The 12,664-nt window shown below is 40.0% G+C and overlaps 1 protein-coding gene across 4 annotated transcripts in view; it reads right to left on the bottom strand.

Moving 5' to 3' along the window:
• Positions 1 to 12,664, bottom strand: part of TBC1D32 (TBC1 domain family member 32) — a 111,693-nt gene that overhangs the window by 67,679 nt on the left and 31,350 nt on the right. For 3 of the 4 annotated variants that reach the window (XR_016281757.1, XR_016281758.1, XM_089530485.1), the window contains exons 17-22: positions 12,287 to 12,488; positions 10,661 to 10,743; positions 7,553 to 7,691; positions 6,634 to 6,721; positions 4,542 to 4,660; positions 1,061 to 1,177 (exon numbers count right to left, since the gene is read on the bottom strand). Coding sequence is in view for 2 of the 4 variants with exons in the window: in XM_089530485.1 (XP_089386611.1) it covers positions 1,061 to 1,177; positions 4,542 to 4,660; positions 6,634 to 6,721; positions 7,553 to 7,691; positions 10,661 to 10,743; positions 12,287 to 12,488 (748 nt within the window). In the remaining 2 variants the exon portion in view is untranslated. The remainder of the gene's footprint in view (positions 1 to 1,060; positions 1,178 to 4,541; positions 4,661 to 6,633; positions 6,722 to 7,552; positions 7,692 to 10,660; positions 10,744 to 12,286; positions 12,489 to 12,664) is intronic. The other variant, XM_089530486.1, reaches the window with a different exon arrangement.

Genomic DNA, 12,664 nt, shown 5'->3' with positions numbered 1-12,664 from the left:
ATTCTGACACCTGTTTTAAGATAATTTTCTTACAAGTATTCCATCTCTTTTGCTGAGCATCCCTGCCAATTTTTATGGATTGTTTTGTCTTCCACCCTCTTAGTGTAGTCTACTTTAATGTTTTTAAAATTATTTTTTTCCAGTTCTCATTGATAGAAATAGAAAGGCAGCATTAAAATTCTCATATATAACAAATTGCTGTCACACTATTCTACATTTTATTTTCCATCTGATCCATTTACAACAGATACCCCCTTAAGCCAATATCTGGCTTCAGCTATAAGCTAAAAATGAAGGAACAAATTGAGGCTAGAAGAGACAGAGGGAATTGTTGGGGAGTCATGAGACCTGAACAAGAAATGATCAGAAACTAACATCTATCTTGTACACAAATACTTATTCTTTACTGGAAAGTAGATAGAAATTCACTCACAGGATTTCAAAGTCTAAAATATGGGTGCACCTCCAGATTTTGGTGAAATGCAAGTCCCAAGAGTACTAACACAGAAGAGGTAAGAGTAAAGAATGCTAGAAGTTTTAGTTCTGCCATACCTGAAGGGCCTCACAATTCCAAAGCTTGGTCTACAAGCTATGGTCATTTATGATGGCATAACCAAAACACAGGGACTCCAAACAGAGTTCTACCCTGTACCAAATCGGACCAAAACGCGGGGGGGGGGGGGGGAGGGAGGAAAAGTGGACTCTAGTTTGACACTGATAGTATTAATAATAACAAAGATACATTTAGAGGTGCAGAGTTTGCACAAACACTGCTTTTATGTTATATAAAGAAAAATTATTATCATCAGATTGACTATTTTCACAATACATGTGTAATATAACAAGACAAAGCAACTTCTTCAAGTTCTTAACTATTTTCTTATGACTGAAACAAAAACAGAATCACACAGAGTACTCTGAGCATATACTGCCCTCACACTGCGTGAGACAAAAGCAATTTTGAAAACATGTGCAGAAACTATGACTATATTAAGCTTCCTTCAGTCATGACAAAGTAATCATTCTACCGAACTGTTTTAAAAAGATTGAGGCTACTTACAATAATATCTGTAGGAACCTCACGAAGAGAATATTTAGGTTTATTAGGTATCTCTTGATTACCAATCAACTCATAAACAGCAGGATAGGATAACAAGTTTATCAGAGCTAGGAAAGACTAAAACAAAACAAAAGGTGAGGAAACAAACAAGATACTATACATAAAGTCTCACTTTTTGCTGAACTAGCTATTACCAGTGTGGTAAGCTTTTGAACTGTGAAGAGCAAAATGATAAGTATACATCTTGAGCAGAACAACTCTAATTACAGGTAACTGAAGACATATACAAGGTGACTACTGTACATACCGCAAGGGAAGAAGTCCAGTGCAAACAACTGGAATAAGCATTGTATACAATTACCTAAATTACTGTATATACTTGACTATAAGTCGACCTCATGTACAGTGGGCCCTCCTTATACATGGATTTGCCATGCGCGGATTTGAGCATCCACTGATGACAAATCCATATTGTCCCCAATGACGGCACGTGTGCCATTGGGCACAAAAGTCCCTCTCCTCCCCTCCTCTTTCCCTCCCATCTTCCTTCCTTCCTTCCTTCCTTCCTTCCTTCCTTCTCTCCCTCCCTTCTTCCTTCCTTCCCTGCTTACCTCCTCCTCGTCGCCACCACGGAACCTCGTCCTCCTCACTGCCGCCGCCACTGCAGAAAAGGCCGGGTGGTGGTGCTGGAGGCCAAGAGACCTCCAGGCCACCACCCGGCCCTTCAACAGTGGCGGTGGCAGTGGCAAGGAGGATGAGGCAGCGAGGAGGCCGGATGGCAGTGCTGGAGGCCAAGCCTCATCCTACTCGCTGCCGCCGCCGCCGCAGAAGGGTCGGGTAGCAGCCTGGAGAGCAAGGTTCTGTGGCGGCCGTGAGGACGAGGTAAGCAGGGAGAGACGGAATGAGGGAGGGAGGGAGGGAGGGAGGGAGGGAGGGAGGGAGGGAGGGAGGGAGGGGAGGAAAATAGGAGGGGAGGGGAGCCACTTTTGTCCCCAATGGTGGTATGCATGCACATGCATCGTCATTAGGGACAATGGGACTTGAGCATACGCGGATTTTGGTATGTGTGTGGGGGGGGGCGGAACGGATCCCCTGTGTATACCAAGGGCCTACTGTATAAGTCGAGAGCAGATATTGTGACCAAAATTATAGATTTTGATATGACCCATGAATAAGTCATGGGTAAAATTTAGGGACATGTAATAAAGGATGTAAATGACAACGCAGAGGAAAACAATGCCAACAAACTTACAAAATTCCAGCAGGCATAACTATTTGTGCTCATAATAAAGGCTAGATGGATGAGAGAGTAGAAGGGGGTCAGTGCTACCAGGGCAGATTAAACTCTTGTCTTTCACCGGGGGGTGGTGTGTGTGTGTGTGTGTGTGCGCGCGTGTATGATTTAAAGTACAGTACGTACATTGACTCGTGGATAAGTCAACTCAGGTTTTTTGGGTCAATTTTTAAACCGACATTTCTAGACTTATACATTAGTATATACAGTAATATAACAGCTAGCTCAGCGGAGCAAGGATGATAGATCAACCAAGGCTGAAGCCAGAATGACTGATGGATGGCAAGTGATGGAAAAGAATGACATCTGAAGTGTCCCAGATCAAATGTTACTGCCTTTCTCCATCTCCTGTGTCTGCAAAGTTTCTTTGTACTGTGGCATGATGTGAGTAAGAGATGGTGCAGTACACCATTTGTTGGCTGAACAGGAAAAGCATAGAAACAGACTGCCTGCAATGCACTACAGTATGCATACAGGAGCCCTGGTCTCCCTTTCTTGCCACTGTGAGACAAACAGAGCTTTGCTTTAAGGGTAATCATAAAACTGCCTATTTACAGAACAGACAACAAAAGCTCTTTCTCTCAGCATGTCAAATCCATTTTTTAAAAAAATCTTATAACCTACACAGAAACTAGTCAAATAAAAATCAATCAGGAATGTTACTGCTGTATTACCGTACGTAAAGATAGCAAAACCTAAAATAAAATGCAGGGAACAATCTGATCTTTCATAAAGAAACATCTACTTCGTTATACAGCAGAAGACGACGTTTATTTTTATTTTGCAAAATACACTCATTTACATTGTACCAAAGAACAATGTTATTTGCTGAGGTGCAGATTATTTGTAAGGAATATGGATCATGATCTTTATATGGGTATTGTTGCATTCTGACTATTTTTTTCAATTTGTACATGTTAGTACATATGTATTTATTTAAGGCATTTCTGTATTGCCTCCTGGCCCATAAAGGCACCTGAGGTGATAAATAAATAAAAGCAATTAAAACCATACAAATAGTATTTGCATTCTGTATTATGGCCCCCAGCAGGAAAAATAAAACTGACTGATCAAAACATATTCCTTTAAGTCAAAGATATCCTGATGTGATTAAATGTAACTCTTCTAGAATTGATTTTACTTGTGTTCTTTAAGCTACTAAATTCTGAAAATAGTAAATGCCGAACTAATTGAGTACTTCTTTTTCATTTTACTTGGACATCCAGACTTTTCCCTTATTTTCAGCTTTCCCAGGAAAAAGCTTTACAATTAAAAGTCAGTTACAGCATACATGGCCATCATATGCTATTTTTATTATGGTTTTTTTTTTTAAATACTCTACTATAACATGCAGAATAGACATGGCAAGTTACATGCAATTTCTAGAAATAAAGGAATATCCCAAGGGCAGTGTGATTCATTTAACACCACATACAGGGAACCAGACAAGATCCTAAATCAGTGGTTCCCAACCTTCCTAATGCCGTGACCCCTTAATACAGTTCCTCATGTTGTGGTGACCCAAACCCATGAAATTATTTTCATTGCTACTTCATAACTGTAATTAAATAGGTGTTTCCCAATGGTCTTAGGCAACCCCCATGAAAGGGTCATTCGACCCCCAAAGGGGTCCCGACCCACAGGTTGGGAACCACTGTCCTAAAGAGTAAAGATATATAACTGAGCAGTAAAGCTAAAATCATCCAAGCCACTGTATTCCCCATCACCGTATATGGATGTGAGAGCTGGACAATGAAGAAAGCAGACAGTAAATGTGAGATGTTGTGCTGGTGAAGAGTGCTAAGGATAGTGTGGATGGCTAAAAAGACAAACAAATGGGTCTCAGAACAGATAAAGCATAAACTCTCCCCGGAAGACTAGATGATGAAACTGAGGTTATTGTACTTTGGCCATGGCATGAAAAGGCAATGCTCAATAGAAAAGGCAATAATGCCAGAAAAGATAGAGGCTAGTAGAAAGAGAGGAAGGCTGCACGCTAGATGCATAAATTCAATCAGGGAGCTCACAGGCCTGTGCCTGTAGGACATAAACATAGCAGTGGAAGATAGAGGGCCTTGGAGTTGTATCATCCATAGAGTCGCCATGAGCTGGGATTGACTCGAAGGCAGTTAACAACAACAGCATAGGAATATGCCCCAAAAAAGAAAAAAAGAAAGGTCAAATCACCTTCTGACAGCTTCGATCAATAGGATCTACTGGTGTTGATCTGGGATGAGTTATTCGGATGTCATCTCTTCCACACTCTAGAACACCCCACAGTTCAATAACAAGTGCTTTTATAAATCCTAGGAAAAAAATAGTTTGTTCACTTCACTGTGCTCAATAGCAGAAGCCTTAGCCTAAGATAATAGAGAGAGTAAACCTTTTTCTTATTCTCAAGAACTTGGAATACACTTAATTTTTAATGCTAACCTAATGCTAATATGTAATTCTTGGATAAAGCAACCACAGCATCTTGCCCTAAGATGACCTCTTAAAGCTTTATCAATACAACCTATTTTTCTCCAATGCCTTTCAAAATACAGCGGAGCAAAGTCACCTTTACATACAAAAAGCGGCTTTGGTTACTGATGCATGTGTACTTTGATCTGAGGATCTCCTTACAGAAGATTTTACTCTCTGAAATCCACAGTGTATCTTGTGGTCTATGAATAGACCTAGTAATTGAAGCTGTGTGCTCAAATTTGATGCAACATATAATTATTTAAATTTCTGTCTTCCCAAGATGGCTAATGAAAAGTTTAAGAAATAACAACAGTTAGTACATCCTACACTGTTGGCGTTTGGAAATAAATACAGTTGGTGTTTGGAAACAAGTACAATGAAATCTTGGTATCTGCGGGGAATCCATTTCCGCATATACCAAAATCTATGGGACCTCAAGTTCCGTTCTCCCCAATGTCAGCACGTGTAGATGGCTGCACCACAATTCAGGACAACAAGACTTCAGTTAAGCCTCCACTGTCTCCAATGGTAGCATGTGCATGCATCCACAAAACCATTAGTGACAATAGGACTTCAAGTGAAATCCCAGTTGCCCCCAATGGTGGCGTGGCCATACACATACACTGCTACTGGGGAAAATGGAGGCTGTCCCTAATGGCAGTGTGGCTACATGTATGCACCACCATTGGGGATAACAAGTGAGAAAGTGAGATGCTTAAATCCGTTGATGGCAAGTTCGTGGATACTGAGGTCCTACTATATAGTTGGCCCTTCTTATACACAAATTTCTTATACACAGATTCAAGCAGCCATGGTTTGAAAATGTTCAAAAAAAGTATAAATTTCAAATATCAAACCTTGATTTTCCATTTTTTATAAGGGACACCATGGGAGATCTTGGAACCAAACCCCAGTGTATAACAAGGGTCCACTGTACATGCAGCAAACCCAGTACAGTCCTCCCTCCGTTCTCGCCATCTTCGGATTTGCATCCCTCACTTATGCATGAGGGACGAATGGAGGGAGAATGAATGAGGTGCGTGCCTGTACGCCCGTGCTTATATTCAAGCCAATGGGGATTGAATATAGGCGAAACTCTATTTTTGTGAGGGGATCTGGAATGACAAAGGAGGGGCAACTGTAAATCCTGTCCTGACACAGTAACAGCATGTATGCAATGCTGTGGCATTTGGACATTCGCAGGAAGCAAAGGGCTGTTCTACCATGGCATATATGCTGTGGCCTAGTTCTCACACCTTGCTACATGCTAAGGAATACTCTGTTATACTAAGTTCTGTAAAAGAAAGTATAACCAATTAGACAAAACACATATCTATGAATTCTTCTTCCAACTCTCTTTGGTCTCACAGTACAACACTGTATAAACTGTAAAAATGCAAAGAGGTAACTCAGAGTTAACAGCAAATTATTGTTTGACATGCGTTTTCTTTGGCCCTTGGGCTTATGCACTCACTCCTTTCTTATGATAATTCTTTCCATTATCTAAACAAATTATGATTTCTTGAAAGCCAGGAAAGGAGGAAGGGATTTGTGCTGCATAAGGAGAGAAGGAAGTTATGGAAAGATAGAGGAAGAAAAAGTGAAAGATGTACGTTCAGGAACCAATATAGAATTATGATTTGGCATTATGTGTGAATTGCCCCCATGAGTAGAACAAAAATAAAGATGAGACAATGCAATAAACACAGAGAAAACAAAATGTGCAAATGGAGAGCTGTGGAGATAAAAGTCCAACTTCTATTTTTAGTCTCATTTATAATCATTCACAATAAGATGAACCAACAAAGACTACCTGAACTCTGTAGAGCTATAGCACCTGGAGCGGTTGCAGACACTTGTGAAACAATTGCGCCATAACCAAACTTTTCACATCCGTTGACCTGGTATAAACATTATAACCAACAGTAAATTGTGGATTAGATAAACAAGAGGATCATGATTTACAAAAATTTAACAGCAGTTGTCTTAAATAGCACACCCAGTTTGCATTCAAATCAACTAGATCTATAATCAAATATAGTATTAGAATTTACTAATCTCTATATACTACATTGTGGTGTAGATAATAAATATTTTCAGACAATGCAAGTACCGTATTTTCTGGTGTATAAGACAACCGGACGTATAAGACGACCCCCAACTTTTTAAATCAAAATATAGAGTTTAGCATATACTCACCGTATACTCCTCCTGAGTAGCGCAGCAGCCGGCCGTGCACGCGCGCACCGGCTTCAAGGGGCATCTGGAGGCCCCTTAGAAGCTGGCGCATGCGCTCTCGAGGCTGCTGGCTTCCCAGGCCTCCGGAGGCCTGAGAAGCCGGCAGCCCCAGAGCGTGTGCGCCGGCTTCTGAGGGGCCTCCGAAGGCCCCTTAGAAGACGGCACAGGACTGCTGGCTCCCCAGGCTTCCAGAGGCCTGAGAAGCCGGTGGCCCCAGAGCGCATGCGCCGGCTTCTGAGGGGCCTCTGAAGGCCCCTGAGAAGCCGGCGCAGGGCTGCCGGCTCTCCAGGCCTCCGGAGGCCTGAGAAGCCGGCGGCCCCGAGAGCATGTGCGCCCCGCCATGGGGCTGCCGGGCTCAATCCAGTGTACAAGATGACACCCGACTTTTGACCCAATTTTATTGGGTCAAAATGTTGTCTTATACACCGGAAAATACGGTACTAAAAATAATGTTTACTGAATTAATATTCAAATTAACAGATTATTATATCTACCTGGAGATTTTTTGTGAAACTGTTAAACATATATGTCACACATTCATTGACTGTTCCTGTATTCTGAAGCAGCAAAAGTCCTTTAGGTGTGGCAGCAAAATTTAGCAAATCATCCAACAGTGTCTCTTCCAATGCAATACTGGAAAAGATAACCACATAAACCAATGTTGAGAATCAACAAAATAAAAATAGTAACCCACTACAAGTGAAAATGGGAAAGCATCTTAAGAGTCATTGTTTGTTTGTTTTTTCTCCTCCCACTAGTAAGATTCCTTTATTGTATCAAAGACATATGATATTCTAGAAGGATATAAAGTCTGTTCAGTATTGTCTATGCTGTCCAATTTACCACCTGGCTGCAATTAACTAATTTAGAAAATGATCTGTATATCTATATTCTATCTAAAGTGTAGCTATCTTCCGCTGAAGGTCTAAAGTTCCTAGATGCAGCATATTTAGCTATTAACTATGCTAGAAGTTCACTTCTCTTAAGCAGATAGGCCACAGAATACTCCATGTCTTTGTGATGAGATAACAAACCTTTAAAAAAGAGAGAGTTTGCATACAACACTGCAAGACTAGAGTTTACATGTTTGAATGTTTCTCCTACCTGACACAGAAACACATAAAGGGGACAACTTTAACCCAGTGATTCTGCCAATGTACTATGTTTTGTTCACCTCTACTGCCGGAGGACATAAAGATAATAAAGCAAATTAGGTAGGAGAAAAAAGATATGAAAACCAACTTAAGGTTTATTGAAACCATTTTGAAAGTATCAGATATAGATCTCTACAATTAAATTGTTACATTGTGCAATGGCATTATTGAAACATAAACTGTATGGACCATTATTTCAATTAGGGTGGTTTTAAGTGGGTCAGTTAATACTATGATATTGGCATGCTGGCAGGTGTTATACTTGAATTAAGTTACAAAGTTAATCTATAAGTTAAAATTCAAAATCCACAAAAGTTGCAAACACTTAGTGTACAACCCACCAGTATTCAGTAAGATATATGAAATATTAGGGGATGATTACTACATTCTTTATTAGAAATAAATGAATGCATTCTCTCAGGTAGTAATATCTTAAAATAATATGTTTATTTCATGGTAAGAATGAGGGTAATCACAGCACTGATCTGCACTTTATGTTGTACCATAATGAATATATTTAAAATTTAAAAGGTCTTTTTTTCTCATTTTGAGGTGTTGATGTGACAAAGATACTGAAGAATTTCAACATTAAAATATTGTAAGCCTGCAGATGATCGAAATGTTATGTGTGTTAGAAAAACTGATGCTTCAGTTTTTAATCAAATCATTTAATTTATTTTTGTATATATCTAAAGATATTAAACATAGACTTACATATTTCATAATTTAAAAACATTATCTGTAAATGGTGATCTATATTTCTTCTTAGAAAAAATAATTCTAAACAAGGTATTAAAAGCAAACTGCCTGTTCTGCAGCCTGATGTCAAATTGCTTACCTCGTTTTGTCAGCAAATGCTGACAGTACAAAAAAGAAAAAGAAAAATGGTTGCTAAAATGATTTAACTACATATGGGTGGGGAGGGCACTCAAAGTTCCTCTCACTACTTCTCTCTCTCTCTCTCTCTCTCTCTCTCTCTCTTCTGGACTGTGTGCGTGCATTTGTGAGACAGATACAGAGAGAGGGAGAGAATAAGCTGTAATGTCTTTATTGCCTTAGCCACAGTATCTTACATGAAATAATGACATGAATGAAAATTCATGTGATTGTGAATTTTATGAAAATTAAGTAGACTGTATAACCTGTTTAATCTATATGTTACATGTCACTTTGGAAAAAAAGTACAGGTTCAGTCACCCTCATCTAGAATTCTGAAATACTACACAAAACAAATATTTTTAATGAGTGGCTGAGATAGTGACATCTTTGCTTTCTGATGGTTCGGTGTATACCAATTTTGTTTCACACACAAATTTATTAAAATATTGAATAAAATGACCTTCAGGCTATGTGTATCAGGTATATATTAAACATAAATAACTGTAGTGTTTAGCCTTGGGAACAAATTCCAAGGTATTTCATTACAGCGCGCCCGCGGCATACGCGGGCGCGCCATACGTGGCCTTGAGCATACGCGCTCAAGCCCCAGGGCGCGCGCGGGGCGGAAGGGGTGGCGCGTCCCATTGAATGGGCGCGCGCTCCTGTTGCGCCCCGCGCGCTCCCGCGCCACCACGCCGCCACGCACGAGCCCCATTGTTTCCAATGGGGCTCGAGCATTGGCGGAATTTGCCTTACGCGGAGGGATCCGGAACGGATCCCCCGCGTAAGGCGAGGACGGACTGTATGTACATATATGCAAATACAGGTATTTCAAATCCAAAATAATTCCTGGACCCTAGCATTTCTGATAAGGGAGACACAATGTATAACAAGTGCCATTTTCAGACAAGGAACATGGGGGGAAAGTGTATAGATCCCTATGTTGACACCTGAAATTCATACTGAAGCCTCAGTAATAATAAAATAAATCATCATCATAACAGTGATGTCAGCATTCAGTGACAGCTATCTCTGAATACTGATAGCTATGAAGCCAAAACCTCATCACCCACACACAAAGAAGGCCCCAGGGAAGTAGACAGAAGCAGAAAAAATTGAAAGAAAATGATAGTGCAAGAGCAAAAACAACAGGAAAGATACAGAGACAGCACAACAAGAAACAGCAAAAGAAAAGCATTACAAAGGAGAAATAGGAGATCACAGGGAACAAAGAAGGTAAAATAAAAGAAAATATGGGGAAATTAAAGAAAGAATGGAAGGGTTGTTTGGGACATTAAACTGTTCTACTATTCCAAAGGTGGGAACTGTGTAACCCTCCAAATGTGGGACATGGCTGAGAGCTGTAGTGCAATACCACCTGATGGGCCACCCAATTCCCACTCCTGTACTAATCCAAGAAGTAGTATATTGCAGACCCCCATTTGCAATATCAACAAAAAAGCTTTATCAATAATAATTATTAGTTTTTAAATGTTACCTATTTCCTGTGTTTCTGTAATTAAATACATATGTTATATATAGATATAGGAATATAAAGGAAGTTCTCACAAGTTCTGTGATTCTTGGCTGACTGATGTAGCACAGTCTGCCCCAGTTATAGGAGTAGGAATTCTCTCTGAAAGCAAACTATTCTGTCAAAATGAAAAACAAAAGGCAGAAATTTAGACTAATCACAATCTCAGTAAAGTATTAGTAATTCCAATAATCAATAATAAACTACCATCTGGTTAGGTTTTAGGGAAGAGTTTATTGTAGGCTTGCAAAGTTACTTGCTGAACAGGGAACTAAGATCAAGAACAATAGCAATAGAATTTACATTTCTATACCACTTCATAGTGAACTCAGCAGTCTCTAAGCAGTTTACAGTCTGTAAGCCAACTTTTTTGCGAGTTTTTCAGGCTATGTGGCCGTGTTCTGGAAGAGTTTATTCCTGACGTTTTGTCAGCATCTGTGGCTGGCATCTATTTACAGTTGGCCCTTCCTATACACAGATTTTTTTTATACACGGATTCTTGAAAATGTTCCAAAAAAGTATAAATTTACCTTGATTTTCCATTTTTTTTAAGGGACACCATTTTGCTATGTCATTATGTTTAATGGGACTTGAGCATACACGGGGGATCTTGGAACCAAACCTCAGCGTATAACAAGGGTCCACTGTAATTAGTGATTCATTGTCTGCTGGGAAAACCCCTGACCCTGGGTGGTTTTCATTTGCACGTGCTGGGTCTTGATTTTGGTATTTTTCAGGACTGGTAGCCAAACTTTAAGGGTTTCTTTTTTCCTGCTGAAGTTGTCAAATTTTCAACAACCTCCAACTCAAACCCGGAGACATACTAATCAGCTTTGATGTGGTCTCCTTGTTCACCAGTCTCCGTAATGGATACCATGGCACTCATCTGACAATTTTTTCTGGAAGACATCACAGACTTGTTAAAACATTGCTTCACCACAAGCTACATCCAGTGGGATACCCTGAGCCCGTGCCATTCAACAACAGACCAACACAGAGATTAACATGTAAATCACTTCTTCTCAACCAAGGGTCACAAGGTATAGATATCCACTTACTTCCGTGGCAGCATTCTCTGAAGATGCCAGCCACAGATGCTGGCAAAATGTCAGGAGTAAACTCTTCCAGAACACAGACACATAGCTGAAAAAAAACTATATATGCTGGCCATGAAAGCCTTCGACTTCACATTGTAAGCCAACTGCCCCCAACAAGCTGGGTGTTCATTTTAGCAACGCACAAAAGGATGGTGGGCTGACTCAACCTTGGACCCCTAGGATCAAACTCACAACATTGTGGCTGCAGTACTGGTATCTAATCACTGCGCCACCAGGGCATTTTGGAACAACACAGAAGGCATGCAGCAATGGACTTTAATGATTAATGAAAACTAATAATCATCTATCTACCAACTGTATACATTCTTGCAAGCTTCCAACATCTATTCAGGGTCCTTTCACACATTATGTAAATTAGAAGCTTCACAGCTGTATATGAACTTTGCCTTATTAAAATGTCAGCACACATGTAATGTGCCACTTCTACTGTAAACCATATACCACAACTTTATACAAATACAAAAAATGCCATATATATAGGTGCATACATATCCCTGATATAATTTTTATGTACGGAATTTAGCATAGCAAGGGTGGGAGTACCTTTTTCCAAGCCTCAGCAATAGAACGATGTAAATGATAAGGTAGCAACACCTCTAAGCCTTCACAGGTACTGTACATCTGGCGGCACACAAAGATGAAAGCACCTTTGAGGACTGGAAACATCTCAGAACCAGACAAAACAGAAATGTCTTCATCAAGTAGCTTCTTTGTAAACTGAACGATTGTATGTGCACCCCTATGGCTACAAAAATTGCAACAATTCAAAAAATGATGTTTTATTGACTTGGCCGAACAGCTCTAAAGAGGCATTCTCATTAATTGAAATTTTAATACATCTTCTGCTCATACAGCATGCTGAGACTTATTGACATATGTCCTCTGCCCATAGCATCTCCTCAAATTTGTAAGAACAAAGAG

The sequence above is a fragment of the Sceloporus occidentalis genome, unplaced genomic scaffold (assembly GCF_023333645.1).
Source record: "Sceloporus occidentalis isolate IW3139 unplaced genomic scaffold, rSceOcc1.0.p SCAF_6, whole genome shotgun sequence".
Classification (NCBI taxonomy): Eukaryota; Metazoa; Chordata; class Lepidosauria; order Squamata; family Phrynosomatidae; genus Sceloporus; species Sceloporus occidentalis.
The sequence above is the reverse complement of the archived record's forward strand: the minus strand, read 5'-3'. Positions and strand labels throughout refer to the sequence as shown.